At 44.1% G+C, this 18,559-nt stretch overlaps 1 protein-coding gene across 16 annotated transcripts in view; it reads left to right on the forward strand.

The window, feature by feature from the left end:
- Positions 1-14,192, forward strand: part of PPFIA3 (PPFI scaffold protein A3) — a 61,913-nt gene extending 47,721 nt beyond the window's left edge. For 9 of the 16 annotated variants that reach the window (XM_020794034.3, XM_020794035.3, XM_020794036.3 and 6 more), the window contains exons 18-30: positions 20-165; positions 1,697-1,787; positions 2,591-2,672; positions 3,226-3,426; positions 3,564-3,626; positions 4,759-4,785; positions 6,565-6,740; positions 8,130-8,227; positions 8,817-8,992; positions 9,771-9,839; positions 9,942-10,113; positions 10,854-10,928; positions 12,326-12,464. In XM_020794034.3, coding sequence (XP_020649693.2) covers positions 20-165; positions 1,697-1,787; positions 2,591-2,672; positions 3,226-3,426; positions 3,564-3,626; positions 4,759-4,785; positions 6,565-6,740; positions 8,130-8,227; positions 8,817-8,992; positions 9,771-9,839; positions 9,942-10,113; positions 10,854-10,912 — 1,360 coding nt within the window. In that variant the 3' untranslated portion in view covers positions 10,913-10,928; positions 12,326-12,464. Of the gene's footprint in view, positions 1-19; positions 166-1,696; positions 1,788-2,590; positions 2,673-3,225; positions 3,427-3,563; positions 3,627-4,758; positions 4,786-6,564; positions 6,741-8,129; positions 8,228-8,816; positions 8,993-9,770; positions 9,840-9,941; positions 10,114-10,853; positions 10,929-12,325 lie in introns of all 16 variants that reach the window. The other 7 variants (XM_020794037.3, XM_078377995.1, XM_078377996.1 and 4 more) reach the window with 3 other exon arrangements.
- Positions 14,193-18,559: the final 4,367 nt, after the last annotated feature.

Below are 18,559 nucleotides of genomic sequence, written 5' to 3' on the forward strand. Positions count from 1 at the left end.
AATGATCTGGTTGTCCCAGCTTGGGAGCAGATGGCACCAACAGCAGCCAGGATTCCTTGCACAAGTCCACCAAGAAGAAGAGCATCAAGTCCTCCATTGGGCGCCTGTTTGGCAAGAAGGAGAAAGGAAGACTGGGACAGTTGGGCCGTGAGTCTCCCTCGCTTGGTATGCTTTCCCCACCCGCAGCCTTAGTTCTGCTTCTTCTTCCTCCTCCACCATCATTCCTCGAGTTTTCTTGTGAAAATTCCTCTGCTCCACATCTCTGTGAAAACTGGCTGTTCTGCCTCCTCGCAAATACCTGACATTAGAACTATTGAACAGGGCCCTTCTCTTGTCCCTGCTCCGGGAATCATTGTCATCTAATAGTATGTTCTGTAGAGACCCTGGCCTCATCCTCAAAGTTTCTAGTTCTCAAGGTATTTTTGATCATTTTTATGTGTGCGGCTGGAGCCAGAATTCAGTGGCTTTCCACGTATGCCAAGTCCCGGATAACCATGATGGCTGGCTGAGTTGGGCTTTCATTATGGCTGATGATTTGGGAGTTTTTGCCCAAGGCAAACACATGGTCCCCTCCAAATTCTCTGCGCATTGCTAAGAATATTTTCTGAGTGGAGGAAAAGCACTTTTTATGCAGCAGTTTGAAGAAGCTGGAGCACCTGAAAAGATGTTTTTTGATCTCTACAGTAATGTGGTATATATTAGAAACATGGCATTTCCTCCTCCATTCCATGTAAGGCCTTTATGAGCACATAAGGTGAAAGACAGAAGCATCTCCTCACTTGGGTCATATCATGTCACCCACTGATGAGGACAGGCCCCTTAGAGCTTTAAAAAGTTGCTTTTAAAGACTGCAACTCCCAGAATCCACCAGCCAGCACTGTCATTGGCCCTGATGATTTAGGAATTCTGGAGCCACAGATCATTTCTAATAACTGACTCTAGAATTACATCTCAGGCCTAAGGACCTTGAATCTATCTGATATGATGCCAAAAAAATGTTGAGGGGTTCTCTGTGTCATATGCATGTTGCTTCCCTACCCTCAATTCCTCTGCTGTGCTAGAACTTTCATAAATATTAGTCCTATTTGCACCCCATTTCCATGGGGAAGGCAGAAATGAGCCTGTCGTCCTGCGTCCTCCATCACCTCCTTGTCTCTCTTACGCCAATTCTTCCATGTGTTAGAGAATGAAGTTGTCCTATGGGGAACCCTTGTTATTCAAGTAGACTCTTTGCACCATATGAGTTTACAGAGGAAACAGCATGAATTGAGAGGCTCCATCTGGGAGAGGTTCAGCCTCTAATGCAAAGCTGAGGATCCTTTGGACAATGATTCCCACAAAACATTTTCCCATCTGCCATCCTGGCTGAGGCCTTTGGGAGTGGAAGTCCAGAGCCCTGGGAAGCCCAGGGTTTTCCACTCCTTTTTTTTTTTAATGTGTGGAAGACTGTGGTGATGAGCCACAAGGAGGCCACACAGAGAAAGGAGGCCAGTGTCCTCTCTATTTGTTCTCTCTGTCTGTCTCTTCTTTCTCTCACTCTGTCTCTCTCTTTCGCTCTCCCATAAGTCTAACTATGTGGCAAAGCGCTAGGGAAATCTGCACAGGACTCCTGTTTTGATTGTGAAGGAGATTAAAAAAGCTAATAGTGTATTTGTCTGTCTTCCTTTCTGTGCAACTTGCCTGTCCTTCTCTATAGCTGGGACACCATCAGATGAGATGCCTGCAGACCCTCTGGGCCTTTCTAAACTGTCGGGGCCTGTGGACAAGGACCGCAGGAACAAAAAAAAGTAAGATGATGTTAGTTGGGCACAATGGATTGTTTTGCAGAAAGTGGTGGGGTTGTAGACTGGACCTACAAGATCCAGATATGAACCTTAGTTGTACTTGCAATGTTACTAAGCAGCACCTGAGTGAATCATGTTCATTCCTGCCAGTTTCTCACATACAAAATGGGAATGATGGTAATTGGATTGTAGGGGGTATTATGATACATAAAAGGACAAAGATTGTAACGTACCAGCATTTGTCAAGCTTGTTCCCTGTGGATAAGGCCATGTTGGCTGAGAAGGATGGAAGTTGTATTGCAATATATCGGGGGAGGGAGGGGCAGGTTGAAGAAAGTGTTTTAAAATTTGCCAGGGCTAATGAAAAAAGCTTGGGGCAACTGAACATAGTATGATGGATGGGATCACAGAGGGAGGAAGTGGGATCATAAGACCCCTGTATCTGTGGGATCGGTATCCATGGTTTTACTTCTCCATGATTTGAAAATATTTTTAAAATTAAAAGAAAAAAAACTAGAAGTGTGTGTTTTCACAATGTATTTAGCAGAACTAGAGGGAGTCAGAAACCATGCTATGTATTCTTGTTGGTGAAGTTCTAGTAATACATTGTGAAAATACTTCTTTCTGGTTTTTTTTCTTTTATCATGTTATGTATAGCATTCACTAATACTGTATCTGGTTTTCAGCATCTGTTAGAGGGCTTGGAACCAGTCCTACTGTATATTAGATTTGGCACAAGCCAGCTCTTGGACTTTCAGCACTTCTTAATTCTTCTTTCCGTATCCATCACTTCTGTATTTTCTTAGGCATGAGCTGCTGGAGGAAGCTTGCCGGCAAGGCTTACCTTTTGCTTCCTGGGATGGGCCCACTGTTGTCTCCTGGCTGGAGGTAATTGTGGGGGGGGAGAGAAGGAAATACAAGATTCTGGGAGTGGAACAGCTGTTGGAATAATTTCCATAGGGGTTACACTTTTCAGCTATTGCAGCAAAAGAAACAAATGGTCTTGTGGTGGTTTTAAGACTAATAAACTTATTATGGCAAAAGTTTTTGTAAGCTTGTGCCATAACAGTGGGTTGACAGGAGATAACAGCAGAGCTTGAGAAAGTTAGGATGTGATCTCCCTGGGAAATAGATGCATTTTGGATCACCTGCAGAGTAGTCCGGTGTGATCTGTTTCCTCACAATCACATGATGTATGGTTGAAGTACAAGCCATACTTCAAAGTGAAGTGCAGATTCCTGGAAGAATGACGCGTGAGTCCTAATAAGTCAGTCTTTGCCAAGGTGGGGTCTTACAGCCTGGCTGATCATGGGAGGTGTAGTCCCACAGATCTGGAAGGCACCAGATTGTGGAAGGCTGCAGAAGGGGCTTTGTTCCCCCTAGAACTCCCTAGGCCCAGTGTCTGTCTAACTTCATGTTTTTGCCTCATTTACATTGACAGCTCTGGGTTGGCATGCCAGCCTGGTACGTGGCTGCTTGCCGTGCCAATGTCAAGAGTGGTGCCATTATGGCCAACCTGTCTGACACAGAAATCCAGCGGGAAATTGGCATCAGCAACCCCTTGCACCGGCTCAAGTTGCGCCTCGCCATTCAGGAGATGGTATCGCTAACCAGCCCCTCAGCACCTGCAACATCCCGTACAGTAAGTCTGCTGGAGATGTCCTCACAGCGCCTCCTGCTGGGAACAGCTGAGGCCTCCTCTCCAGTAAAGCAGGAATGGCTTTCTCTACTTTTGAATATTGATTTCCCTCTTCTTCATCCCAAATTTCCTCTTTCTAGTCAACTGGAAATGTATGGATGACGCATGAAGAGATGGAATCTCTCACAGCCACAACAAAACCAGTAAGTGGTGATTCTGTGTGAACTGACTCCCCACAAACTGTTATGTTCCCTCTAGCAGATACTTCTGGGGTCTTACCTTGTGCTTACCTATATGCATGTGGCTGTGCACATGTGCACAGACATGCACTTTGGAGGGCAGAATATGTCTCTTGCCTGTGTCATGGGAGATTTGTTATTTCCTTATCCACACAAATGGATGCTATTTCTCTTTCTTGCTAATCTTTGCAATGACATAGAGTCCTTGCTTGCTTTTGTATTCACATGGGTTCATATACAATTACTGATGACACCCTAACCTGCTTCTGTTTGAGAGGATTAAAATGCTAGTGTGTGGTTGACAGATCAAACATTCATACTCGGATGATAGTGTGTCTCCCCCAAGCCAAGGCCCTCCAAGTGTTTGACAACATCGTTGGAAGGTGAATTGTGCCAGTTGTAGTCCAACACATCTCCCCCAGCAGCCTCATACAGATATTAAACAGCAATGGGGAGATGATTAACCCCTGAGGGATTTGATTATATTTTTCTTGGCTCCAATATTCTTCCTTTAACCTGATCTCCGCTGTGATATTCTGAACTTGCATCTTGTAATTGGCATTACAAGATGCCAATTTGTAAAACCAATGGCGGTTGTCAAAAATCAGCGCTTTGGAGAGAAAAATTTTAACCTGTTTCTCTCCCTGTTATGCTACTCACATATATATTTTTCTCTACGTAGAGGAGTGATTTCTCTCATTATCTGGAATGGTACAGTCTATTCTATTACCTCAGGTCTCCATCATCTCTTTCTATTACAGGGAGGGAATATTGGCCCTCCAGATGTTTATGAGTTGTAGTTGCTATTCCCATCACCTCTCACCATCAGCAGGCTGGCTGGGGCTGATGGAGAGTCCAACAAAATCTAGTGGGATCATAGATTTATCAGCTCAGTTCCACTGCATTGCTAGATTCTGATGTTAAAATCAAGTACAACTCATTTATAGCTCTAGGGGATTTTTGTTTTTACTTTGACTTGTCAATCATCGTAGCACTGTGTGTGTTTGTGTGTATGTACCAACTAACAGTGTGTGATCCAGTCTTAACAATTCCTTTCTCTTCCCCTTTCCTGCTTCCCATTTAACCTCTACCCCAGGAGACAAAGGAAATCATCTGGGAGCAGGTATGGGAGGGATTCATGCTGTAGCCCTTTCTTTGCTTGCATGCCTTGTGTGCATGTGCATGTGAGTGTGTGTGTGTGTGTGCGCATGCGTGCATGCAAGATACATACTATTATTACTGATTCTGGGAGAGACTATTGTACACTGAATGAAAGAAAGGTTACTCCACCTAACCGTGAAGATTTTTCTTGTTTATGCCGTGCCAGAACCAGCAATTCCACAGAGGTCGATGGGAGTCTCCCCTTAACTCAATGGGGCCTCTGGTTGTATAGATTGCTTGAGGACATTCCATGTGACAATTTGTTTGGACAGAATTATTAGCACAGGTGCATCTTATGTTCCATGGCATTAATCAGAGATGGCAGTGTTTGGAACAGAGAATAAAAACCCTATACATCTGTCAATATCTTTTGTCTTTCTTTTCTTGTTCTTGTTGTATCATGCGTCCTTGTCTGTCCTTTATGTGCCTTCTGTGTTTCAGGAGGCCATCTGGATACTGGGTGAGGTGGAATGTTGCATGAGAGCTGATTCACACATTCACCCAAAGAGGCAAAAAGTGGATGCACACAGTGCATATGTGCTCTGCTTTTGGCAGTGCAAAGGGAAGATGTGCCTTTCTCCCCTGAGATGGAACACAATGTTACATGTTACAAATGTACATGGAATTGGTTCCCTCTTGTCACAGAGAGATACTTGTCCTCTTCTGGCATTACATTGCAGGCAGGGAAAATGCATGTGAAAGACAGCATGGTGGAACAGTTAGTGTGCTGGATGGTGTGTAGGGGTATCCAGCTTCATGTCCCTACTGAGCTGTGAAAATTGGGTGAATGTGGGTCAGTCAGTCTCTCTCAGCCTGACCTGCCTTATAGGTTCTTTTAAGAAAGCAACATAAAGTGGAGAATTAAAAAGGCCACATAGGCCCTTTGAAACTTATTTGGGGGGGGGGGGGAGGAAGTATATAAATATCACTAATGTGCCTAGTGTGGTGTAGTGGATAGATTGATGGACTGAGGCTCTGGAGGCCAGGGTTCAAATCTCCCCTTGGCCATGGAAACTGAGGGATGGGGGGAGTGGAACTGACAAAACCATTCCTTAAATATCTTACATACTTTGAAAGGCTTATTAGTGTCGCTATAAGTTAGTGATGGCGAACCTATGGCACGTGTGCCACATCTGGCACATGAAGCACTTTCTTCTGCCACGCGAGTGAGTGGCCTGTCCACCCGCCCTTGTGGAAACAAACCTTTTGAAGTGGCTGCAGCTGGGATTCCCCCTTTCTCTTCCTGTTCTGGGTCCTTTAACTTCCTGTCCGTCCCCATGATTCCCCTTGAAACTGCCACTTCCTGTTCCAGTTCTGGTGTTCTAGGCAGCATGCAGCCACTGGTTTCTTCCCCACCCCCACATTTTGGGCACTTGAGCTGAAAAAGGTTTGCCTCCACTGCTATAAGTCAATTCCGACTTGACAGCACATAACTAACTAAATTAATAAATATGGTTGCCAGTAAAGCATCTGCTTCCTCATGGCACCCTAACTTTCAGGGATGGCGGAGAAGTAGCAGGGACCATGGGATAAGGACATGCCCCCAAATTTGCAGAACGAGTGTTCAGGTTAAGTGGGGAACTGAACCCCATCTTTAAAAGTTCTAATTTCTAGGTTAACTGGAACAATGGAGGAAAGGCAGTGTAAAGCAAGAGAAATCCAGATGTTGTTGGACCACATCCAGTGAAAAGAATGCATGCAGCTGCCTCACATACAATGTGTTTTCCTTCTCTTTTTGCAGATCTTGGCATACGGTGACATGAACCATGAGTGGGTGGGAAATGATTGGCTGCCTAGCTTGGGTTTGCCTCAGTACCGCAGCTATTTCATGGAGTCACTAGTTGATGCTCGGATGTTGGACCACCTTAACAAGAAGGAACTGCGGGGTCAGCTTAAGATGGTTGATAGCTTCCATAGGTGAGAGAGAAATATGCACTTGAACCTGCAGAAAGCATGTATCCTCATCACAAATAGAATATGCAGTGAGGTTCTATGTGAATTTGCTCAGAATTAATTTCCACTGTGGTTGTAAGACTTACTCCAAAGATTTATTCTGTATATGGGTCCAAAAGATTGGAAGTCTTAGATACATATGAGTTTCCATCTTGTAGTTCTACCCCCTACAATAGATTATGAGAACTGTAATTTTGTGAGGAAGCAGGAAATGGTGCTGGGTAAAGTGTAACAAGAAAATTGTATATTCTTTTCAGTGAATGCGCTGAATGCTCTGAAATCAGTGGGGAGTTCTCCAAATGTTCAGTAAAGGGCAGGATCTGAACCAAGAATGTATCAATTCATTAATCATCCACTTAGCCTAGACCTAATAACAGCATGCCACACTTCCGCTGTTAATTCCTCTTACATTTAGCAGAGTATCAGAATAGCTTAAGTCTCAGTAGTTCACCCCTTTTCACAATGACTATCACTTTAAATGTTAAAAATGATTCTGGAAGCATTTAAAAGGAAGAAAATTTGTTTCTTTACTTATACTCGCTAGCTATAGTTACAGCTGATAGAAAAATAGCAAAAAAAAGGAATCTCCACCATGTGGAAGAGATATCCTCCATGTCTGCTATATGCTTGGAGGTCAAGAAAGGAGGGAGAGACTAACAAATAAAAGGAAGCAAAGCAAACAAACAGCAAGAGGGGAAGGGCAACCCAGAGATGGGGAAAAGAACTTTAGAAATAGGCTAGTGGCAGAGAATGATCACCATCATAAGTTGTGAAAAGCTCCTCCCACTGATACCCACTGTTAGTGCATGCAAGATTCTTAATACCTCATCACAGGCAACTGTCAGGGCCTCTACTGGACTAATGTTTCCAATGCTTCCAGTAGCACAATCAGATATCTTCAAATCTTGGACGTTATGTCCCACTTGAGATGCTAGAATAGGCCTGTTAAATCAGTGGAAACTTGGGAAATAATTGGATTTCAGCCTATGGTTTCACTTACTTCAAAATGTGGCATGTCAGAAGATCATTTGTTCATTTGGCTTAATGGGACTCTGGATCTCTGTAATGAGTCCTCTTTCAGATGGCCTTCTAGTTTGAGTTCTCCAGTTGGTGTTGAATGCAAGAATCACCATTTTTATTTCCCAAAGCAACGTGGAGATTGTGGTTAATGTAAATAGTAACTCCCAGGATGAAGTGCTCAGTGCCAATTGAAGTATTTTGCTGCTGCTGCCAGAGAAATCAGCCAGATCATTAAAATAGGAGAAGGGGGGGGCCTAATCAGCTCTTGGTCAAGGCAATTTCTTGGCTATAATGATAATGCTGTTTCTTGGGTGTGATATGTATCTTCCCCAGGGTGAGCCTCCATTATGGGATAATGTGCCTCAAGCGTCTTAACTATGATAGGAAGGAACTGGAGAGAAGACGGGAAGAAAGTCAAAACCAAATCAAAGGTGGGTAGGGGGGAGAGATCTTAGAAGCAACTAGTTATAATTTGCTAGTTACTTGTAATGTATTTCTTTACATGACAACTAAAGTGGAACTATGTTACACTGCAGGTGTATAGTAATTTAATAATATATTGGTGTAAGTATAATCTTTTTGTTACTTTTATAGTCAGGGTTATGGCTACCTTACATAACAGTAGTGAAGGAAAATCCGTAATCCTTGTGGTGGTGTCTCACACTCTGTTGTACATGTTGAGGTAATTTTGGTGCAGATAAAAGTGTGGTCCACATCAAAAGCAAATGGCTTGTGGCATTCAGATGTTTTTTTAAAGTGTCTAAGAACGAACAATTTGCTCACTTTTGAGAAATGGAAAAATAAAGGTACTTGTTCAGAAAGGCAACTGTCCTGGTAACTAATTAGTTTGGGGGCCTTGGAACTACAGCTGTAGCTATGATGATTTTAAAAGTGATTTTCCAAGCTTCATTGTGCGGTGGGAGGCAAAGCTTTGGGTCATCAAGCCACATCCACAGCAGGTTTACGGGTGTTGTGATACTAAGCCTCTTTCCTCTTCATTCCCTTCCCCTCCCTTTCTAGATGTGATGGTCTGGTCCAATGAGCGTGTCATGTACTGGGTACAAATGATTGGGCTGAAAGAGTTTGCCAACAACCTGGTCGAGAGTGGAGTGCATGGAGCGCTCCTTGCCTTGGACGACACCTTTGATTGCAACGATTTGGCCCTGCTGCTACAGATCCCTACCCAAAATACACAGGTCAGGAGCAGGTGTGAAAAGGCTAAGCAAAAGAGGGGAGAGAGCCCAGAAGCCTATGGAGTGGGAGACAGTGAACTTAGCCTAAGACTTCGCTAAATAGTGGGAGAAGGAATACTGAAAGCCCAGAGTACTTGGAAACAACATAATCTTCATAATCATAGCCATCATTGTGGATGACAGATCCCAGAATCACCCGGCCAACATGGCTATGGTGCCTGGGAAAATTCTGAGAGTTGTCAACCAAAAGGGTAATTTTTCCAAGTGCTGCCTCCCCTGCCCGCAAAAGCAAAGCAAAAGCAAAAAGCGTGCTGCTTATATACCGCCCCATAGTGCTTCAAGCACTCTCTGGGCGGTATACAAGTTAATTATGCAAGCTACACATCCCCCCCCCCCCAAGCGAGCTGGGTACTCATTTTAACGACCTCGGAAGGATAAAAGGCTGAGTCAACCTTGAGCCGGCTACCTGGGATTGAATTCCAGGTCATGAGCACAGTTTTGGCTGCAGTACAGTGGTTTAACCACTGCGCCACGAGGCTCATAGTTATACAACTGGCGGCAGCCTTCTTTCAGCTGCCAATGCGTTTAAGATGGGCAAGTTGATTCCCTTCACTTCCAATAAATATGCACAAAGTGTCTTCCTTCATCAATTTTCTGAGTTCCCCAGATCCCCAGTCTCCTCTCCTCCTGGTGGAGGAAGTGTCAAAAGCAGAGATGGTGTTTTAGGGAAACATAAAGAGATTGCAAGAACAAGGTCAGGACTTGTGTTGCTTCCATTTAGGCTAGACAATTGTTGGAAAAAGAATTTACAAACCTCATCACCATGGGAACAGACCGGAGACTGGATGAGGTGAGTTCCTTCTCCTTCCAGAATGTCTTCTTTTAAGAGACTGTGTTTTCTACATGAATTGCCCCTGCCTATCTGTGATCCTTTGGGTCCTGCCTCTCTCAGGACAGTGCCAAGACCTTCAGTCGTTCCCCATCTTGGCGGAAGATGTTCCGGGAAAAGGACCTCCGTGGCGTCAGCCCTGATTCGGCTGAGATGCTGCCAGCCAATTTCCGCACAGCCTCCGTGGCCTCCATTACCTCACCCGGGGTGCAGCTTCGTAAGATGCAGCCAGAGGGTATGTTGGACATTCAGGGAAACCCTCTATTGGGCGTATTTATTGAAATGTTTACATTTTTGGAATACATTTTGGAATGGTTTCCTTGGTGTTAATCAGAGCTTGGGTAAATGATTTGGACTTACCCTACCTGCAGATAGAGGTATATTGCCCATACAGTGGTACCTCGCTAGACGACGACCCCGCTGTACGACAAATCCACAGGACGGTGACTTTTTGCGATCGCTATAGCAGTTCGCACAACAGTCGTTCCTATGGGGAAATTCTGCTGGATGTTGATTTTCCCGGAACGGATTATCGTCATGTGGGGCACCACTGTATAAGGAACTTTCACAAGTTCTGACATGAATAAAGCAAAACATGAGAAATAGGATGTATACTGGTGGCAGGAATATGTGCACATATGGGTGTATGTGTTTTCTCTATATATTTATTTATTTATTTATTTATTTATTTATTTATTTTATATCCCGCCTATCTAGTCATGGTGGACTACTCTTGATATGTCATCAACCTCACAGGAAATTAAGAGTATTGCTGAGTATATGCAAAGTAGCTGAGATTGTGAGTGGTTGAACTGTCCTGCTTGTGGATTCTTTGCAGGCAACTATGAGAGCAGGATGTTGCAGTTGATAGGCAACAACCTATCATGTCTGATCCAACTTGGCTCTTCTTGTGATCTTTTGAAAACCTGGAAAGGTGGGAATTACATTGTATGATCTTTCTGTCTCTTTTTCCAGGGAACTCACTAGGTAGCCAACGGGCAGACAGTATGTCAGTGCGAACGTACTCCTGTTAATGCCAAGACAGCAGAGGTTAGTATGGGCTAATGTTCTTTGCCACTGACTCAGCACTGGAAGGACAGGCAGCACTTTGCAAAGCAAATAAACAGATGCATACAATCAAAAAAACCAGCAACCCTGAAAAGTCTTGTCGCCAGTGTTCAGTTGACTTCCTTTCACCACTGCAGCTCTATGATGCAGGGGTTAGAGTAGTCCTCCGCATACAGGTCCAAATAAATGTTAGCTCATGAAAAGAGATTTCCAACTCCATGATGTTGTATTGTGCACTCAAGTCACTTCCAGCCTATGGCTACCCTATCAATTAACAGCTTTGCTTAGGTCTTGCAAACTCAAGACTGTGGTTTCCTTTATTCCATCAATACATCTCATATTAGGTTTTCCTCTTTTCCTGCTGCCCTCAATCTTTTTCCTCAGCTATTGTCTTTTCTAGTCTTCTCGATGTGCCAAAGCAGGATAGCCTCACTTGCTTCTAGAGAGGGTTCAGGCTTACTTTGATCTATGCCCACTTAATTTGTCTTTCTGGTGGTCCACGGTATACTTCAAGCTCTCCTTCAATACCAGACTTTAAGTGATTTAATTATTAACAGAAATCTGGAGTTGGGATTGTCTCAAAAACCCTATGGTGAGACAGCCCGAGTTCCATATTTCCTTTGTAAGTCCAGAGTGGAGACTGGGAAGCTATTTGTAAGAGGGAGTCAACAGGCTGGATGCTTAATGATTCCCCTGCCAGGAATTCTCCCTAGTAAGTCTTCCTTCTGAAGTACAGTGGTGCCTTGCTTAACGGCGATAATCCGTTCCAGGAAAATCGCTGTTAAGCGAAAATTTTGTAAAGCGAAATTTAAAAGGCCATTGAAACGCAATGAAAACCGTTTTCTCCTTTATGGGCTAAAAATTCACCGTCCAGCAAAGATCCTCCATACAGTGGCCATTTTCAGTGCGTGTATAGTGAGGAATCTGTCCCTAAGCACAGCGGGGAGCCATTTTAAGCACCCGGCGGCCATTTTGAAAACCCGACGAAAACCCAACTGTTTTGATCATCGTAATGTGAAGAATCGGTTCCCGAAGCAGTGAGCCGATCTTTGCAAAGCGAAAAAGCCCCATTTAGACTACCGTTTTGCGATTGCAATTGTGATCGCAAAAAACATAATCGCGAAGCAAATTCGTCGTAATGTGGGGTAATCATTAAGCAGGGCACGCTGCCACCAGCTAGTCTCAGAAACAGGATGTGATCCTGGCTATGAAGGGAAAAAAGCTTCCTGGAGAGGGATGGGGCATGGAGATGTCATTTAAAAAGCAAATTCAACACTAAGCATCAGAACTTTTTGTTACTAAGGGTTTTTACATAGGCACATGTTATATCTTGAATGAAAAACCTGCTTTGCTCTGGCTGTTGTCTTTGTTTTGTGTAGTTGCTGTCCTGAGGGTGTCTGGCCACCCTGCCTTGGACAGGAGGATGGCCCACAGCCGCTACTGCTGCCGCCGCCGCTGCCGCCCCTCTTTCCTCATCACCTGCCCCAGTGTGGGCTGTGAGGAGCTGCCGCTGCCGCTGCTGCCACCACCACCACTGCTGCCGCCGCTGCTGTTGTTATAGAGAAGGCATACAGGAGCGCGTGGGGGTCCTGGCGTGAGGGAAAAACCGGAAGAAGAAAGTGCCCACCAACCTGACCCTCCTCCTAGCAGCAGTGGCCTGTGGTCACTATGGAGACTCCAGGGCCTCAAGCGGAAGAGAGGGCCTCTCCTCCAGCCTGCAGAGGAAACAGGCCTTCAAACTCTAGTGTTTATTTATTGGTGTTGTTGTTCCAGACCAGGGGCATAAGAATGTGAATGAAGCTCTATGTCCACCCATGTCCGTCCTCCCACCCCACCCCACCACTTCACTACGGCCGGATCACTCCCTCTGTCCCTCGTGGGCCGTGGGGTGGGGTGAGGGGGTGGGCCTTCTCCCCTCACCTTCCCATTGCCACGGATTGGCCCAGCAGTCGTGATGATCTGTTTTCTTTCCTCACACTCCCAAGGGTGCTAAGCCTTCTGCTGGCCCTCTTCCGTTTCTTTTCTTCTTCTTCCTTTGGCATTGCTGCTACAGAGGGGTGCCCGGTGGCACCTCAGGATTTCCCGAAGGGGGTTGTCACTCAAAGCCCATTTTCCTCTCTCTCTCTCTCTCTGCCCTCTCCCAGCGCCTGTTTTCAACCCGTGTGAGGAAAGGGGCTGATAGGCGTGGGTTTAGTTTTCCTTCCTCTGCTCTGAATTCCCAACTCATCAAGGGGAGTGAGAAGAGAAACGCTGAATAAGAGCCATGCCACCTCCCTTTGCCCGCCGTGCAACTTTGCCTGTCACGGCTGAACCCCACACCGCTGTGAGTTGGGGAAGCCTGTATACCCAGCTGCTCTGCCTTTACTCATAAGCAGCTGCATCTTGGCACAAATAAGGAACCCGTTTTAAAAAACAGCTTCTCCTCTGAGTTGCAATTCCCTTTCCCTCCAAGGCGAAGAGCCTGGGATTACAATGTGACAAAATGGAAGGGGGGTTGTGAGGGAATTTCCCCCAAACCCTCAGTGCAGAGGTGAAGCTATCATAGTAGATAAATGACAAATCTGGTTCATGGGGTGGGGGGAATGAAGCTATCCTGGTGGGGCATGGGGGCCTTTTACATTTCCCTCCCTTCAAGAGTAGCAGGGAGTGGGGATCACAGGTCTGAGATGCTCTGATTGGAAGGGGGAGATCTCAGCCTTCAGTGGGCAATCGAACTCTGGACTTTTACAATATGGCACACAGATTCCCCTCCCTCCAAGACTAATGTAATATAAGAGTTGTATTTTCTGTGTATATCTGTGCTGTGGAATCTTGTGTAAATTGAATTTCTTTTTCGACCGCCGTTACAAGTTCTCTGTTAATTTAACAATGTGTCCTGTTTCCCCCCACCCCTCTCCCCTGCACGCCCATAATTTTCATTTGATGTTTATATTTTCTGCCTTTTTTATTTTTAATGTATTTTTTCCTGGGGAAGGTGTGCGGGGGTGAGGGGCATACCAAAGGGGGTTGTTTTGCATGAAAACTGGGGTGGGGAGGGAGAAAAAAATACAATCTTGGGGGGAAAAAGTTCTATCAGGGAGATTGTGAGGGGCAAGCCAGAAGCTGAGGTGTAGGAGAAGAAATCTCATACTTTTCCCCTCAGCTCTGGTTTGCCTCAAGGTGAGGGGGAGAGGGAAGGGCAGAAGCAGAGTGAGTGGCAAGAGCTGTTTAAAAAAAGAAAAGAAAAAGAAAAAAGTTTGAAAAACATTTTCAAAGATCTGCAGATTTTTGTTTAATTCAGAGGAAGCACAAAAAGAAATGGCTAGAAGTGGATTGCACCTCACAGGGGCTGGGGGAGATGAGTTTGCTGAATGTCTTCACAATGTGATCAAGAAGACTGAGTCCCAAAGGGAAGGGAAGTGGCATTCCAGAGGAAAGGGGGCCCCACTTATTGGGGGGGGGTATTAGTCGTACTCCAGAGACTGAGGTGGTGGTATAGCAGTCTACTAAAAGGCAGGAAAAAATAAGATGGCAGATAGAAGGAACGAGCCATGGTTTCAAACGTCTGTATATGGACACAGAGCATGGGAAACACATACAATCACTGGAACCCTTAACACAGGAAAACAACTATTATGTGACTAGAATGCTGTTTTTTAAGGATGCAACTTATTCAGAAAGGAGAGCTTAAACAGGAAGGGAGAAAGAGCAGTATTATACCTAATATATCTGTACACCTATTAGGATATCCATTATGTGAAACATTAAGGGTCCTGGAGACTATTTAGATAAAAATCAAAGGAGAGTAGAAATCAGTGGCATGACTAAGGTGGTCTGCCGCAGACCTCCAAGCCATATTTAAGACTTGTGATAATAACATTCAGTGGAGAGAGACATAGTAATAATAGGAGACTTCAGTTACCCTGATATTTGTTGAAAGTTCAGTTTTGCAGAGGGCCAAATTCCTCCCTTGGCTTGCTGGCAATTTCATCTTCCAGGCAAAAGGATCAACTATCCTGGACCTAATCCTCACCAACAGGGAATAATTGGTCAGTGGGAATATTAGGTGGAAGTGCTCACATCCACTTGAGTTTCATTTTGCTAAGAAAATGGAAAGCTGCACCTAGTCTCATGATTTATTGAAGTAAATTTATAGAAATGCCAAACAAGAGTACTTGAAAGAGTTCAGAGTTCACAATGGGTAGAAGTTTCTTAAGGATGACATGCTGATAATACAATAATCACAGACAATTCAAAGGGGAAAGAATAGAAATGTCACAGACTGACTTGGCTGTATAAGGAACTGAGCTTTAAAAGTGGAATATATTGTAGGAAATGGAAGTAAGGGCTTATCACTGAGGAAGAACACAAAGGAATAGCCAGCAGTCCTTGACTGTAATGCTTGTAGGGAGATCAGGAAGGCTAAAGCTCAGAATGAGCTCAAGCCTGCGAGAGAGGTAAAAAAATAACAAACGTGGATTTTCAACTATGCTTGGAGCAAGAGAAGATCAAGGAAGAGGATGGTCTGCTGCGTGGAGAAATACTAATAGGTAAAAGAAGGAATGTGGAATTGCTCAATGCCTGCTTTGGCTCATACCATCCCAAGAGCCAGCATAGATATCTCAGAACATCTTATCTCATTCTCTCTTTCTTGGTTTATTTGACAAAGTAACAAGCATGGTAGTGCAGAGGAATGCTGTGAATGGAGTGTACCTGCATTGTAGAGGGCTTCTAACTAAGTCTCCTGTATTCTTGTAAAGGGATGTGGTGGCACTGTGGGTTAAACTGCAGAAGTCTCTGTGCTGCAAGGTCAGAAGACCAGCAGTCGTAAGATCGAATCCACACGATGGAATGAGCTCTCATCACTTGTCCCAGCTCCTGCAAACCAAGCAGTTCGAAAGCATGTAAAAATTCAAGTAGATAAATAGGTACCACCTCTAGGGGAAGGTAACGGTGTTCTGTGTCTAGTTGCGCTGCCCCCTTGACCACAGAAATTGTCTTCGGACAAACGCTGGCTCTATGGCTTGGAAACAGGGATGAGCACCGCGCCCTAGAGTCGGACACAACTGAACTAAATGTCAAGGGGAACCTTTACCTTTTATTCTTGTAAACAAGTTGGTAATCCAATAGCTAGACAATCCTACTGTTTAGTGGATTTGGAGTTCATTGAGAGATCATGCCCAAGGACGGCTTGCCAATGTTTCTTCTTCCTGGAGAGAAGTAACAAGTGGTGTGCTACAAAAAGTAAAGACTGGGTGGTGATACAATAGTTCAAATATTTGAATGGCTGTCATGAAAAATGAAGCAAGCTCCTCTCCCACCCATTGACTCTGAAGTGAACCAATGAATTAAACTTACTAGAAAGAATATATGACTAAACATTATGAAGAACTTTTTGACTCTGAGAGGTGCTTGGCACAGGAATGTACTGCTTCAGAAGGTGGTGGACTCTTATTTCATTGAAGGTTTTTTAAAAAGGTTAGAAAGTCAGCTGACATTATTTAGCTGTGCATTTTTTTATGCATCTTTAATAATTGGACTCAATTACTCTTGGGTTTTTCCAACTCTGCACTTCCGCGATTCTAAATGAAATATAGCTAAAGGATCTCTCTCTTTTATCCAATGTTAGTTTTCCTGTCATATATTTTGACAACCTAAATTCTTCTGTAGGCTTTTGAGACCAAATTCTGAGGAAGATCAAAATGCTGATTAAAGCTTAATCCCTGGACATCACCCACTGTTGGCCTCTGTTGCACCCACTACATTTTGTTGTCCCTGTACATTTGCCAGTGTAGCCCTCATTTTTGTGCAGCCTTGCCTGCTACTAGGATTTAGGATGTCAGCTAAAGGAAGCATGACTCCACTTATAATGACTGAGCTGTGAGATGTCAGTGCAACAAAGAGAAGATCAAGAGGGGCTTTGGAGCTGGTAGCTAGTTGACCTCCCAGTTGCTCCCACTGAATTCAGTGACTGGGCTTGGGCTTTTTTTCTGTTTAAACAAAAGACAAGAATATTTCATGTTTTCTTATTGACTGCTAAAAGGAAGCATTCTGAAACAATAGTTGTGTTTATGAAGGGGCTACACAAAAGTTTCAAAAATGTGTTTGTTTCTCTCTTGTGTGTAACTGTGAAGTCCTTTCTTTCACCCTCTGTCAAACTGCCTGAGAAATTTTTTATCCAATAACATTGGGAAGACTGTCTGCAGTCAATCATAACATCTGGGAAAGCAGCAGAAATTTTGAATCTATAAAAGGTCCAGGAAGTCACTGAGGAGTGCTCTTTGCTCAATTGTTCCTTATTGCCAGGATTACTGTATGCTGAGCTCCTGGCACCATCCATCTTCGATTGCTGTTGCCTGCTTGCTATGGCCTTCATTGTGGATTCTTTCCTTTTTGCCATTATTTCTTGGTGGTGCGGGGATGTTTCTCCCCATTTTTTGACTGATTTTTTTAAAAAATGTATTTGGTTAATTTACAGTGTATTTATTCTGTTAAAAGTCTATATTTTGATGGGTTTGGGGAGGACTTCTTTTGTAGGAGATTTTTTGTTTTTTGTTACGTGTTTGTGTGTATGTGTGTGTGAGGGTGGTGTAGTTTGTGATTGTGCTAGTGAGCTGTGTGGTGGTTGTTGCTGTTTATTGGGCACAACTTGAGGCATCTCTTGTTCTTGGTGTTGTGGGTTGCTTCGGTGAGTGGGTGTCCATGTGCCAGGCAACTAGTGCTCAGCTGCCTGTTTCTATGGTGCTGCCTGGGCTCAGAGTGTCTCTGCTGGGCTGGGTGAGTGGCACCAAGCTAATGTTGTTTCCTCTTTTCTCCTTTATCGGTGTTTTACATCTTTTTGAATTGAAGGATCTTGTGTGACCTCTGACGGCGGTGTGTATTAGGGAGTAGATGCTGCTAGAGACTTTGTCTATAGACTAGAGCCTGCATAGTTCTTTTTTTTTTAATGTACTGTCAGCAGCCTTTGGAATAGACTTGATTCTTGCTGTTGCCTTGCCTTTGCTTTTTAAAATAGCTTTTAAGGGTTCTGTAAGGCTTTTCAAGTGCTAGAAAATGTGAACGGCACTCGCTCTCCTTATCTCATTCACAGAATTTTACAGGGGGCCAGATCTTTCACTTCTAATCTTTTGGCCATGTTCTTTCATCCTCATTTTCTTCAATTCATAGCATATCCATTAAAGAGGAAAGAAAGACTGTCTTTTGATTGACAACATAGGAGCTCTCTGTCTTGAAGTATCCAACACAGTTGAGGATGTTTTACCTTACACCAATGCTTCTCCCCCCGATATCCTATTTGAACTTCATTAGTTTTGCCCCTTTAATTGACAGCTTCTATGAAAAAAAATTATAATGTTGTGCCCCTGGGAGCAGGTTCTGGACTCTACTTTCAAGCACTGCAGATCAGAGCTTGAAAAGTTACTTTTTTGTCTGTACCTTCCAGAATTTACTGGCCAGCTTGATCCCCAACCATATTGGCTGGTGAATTCTGGGAGTTGTGATTGAAAAATCTTTTTGTAAATTGCACAAACTTTTGTAAACTTTTGAAAATTGTGACATGGTTGTATTACCGGTGTGCATAGGAACATGCATGCATGCACGCATGCACGCGCACACACACACACACACACACACAC

The sequence above is a fragment of the Pogona vitticeps genome, chromosome 6, assembly GCF_051106095.1.
Source record: "Pogona vitticeps strain Pit_001003342236 chromosome 6, PviZW2.1, whole genome shotgun sequence".
In the NCBI taxonomy this organism is placed as follows: Eukaryota; Metazoa; Chordata; class Lepidosauria; order Squamata; family Agamidae; genus Pogona; species Pogona vitticeps.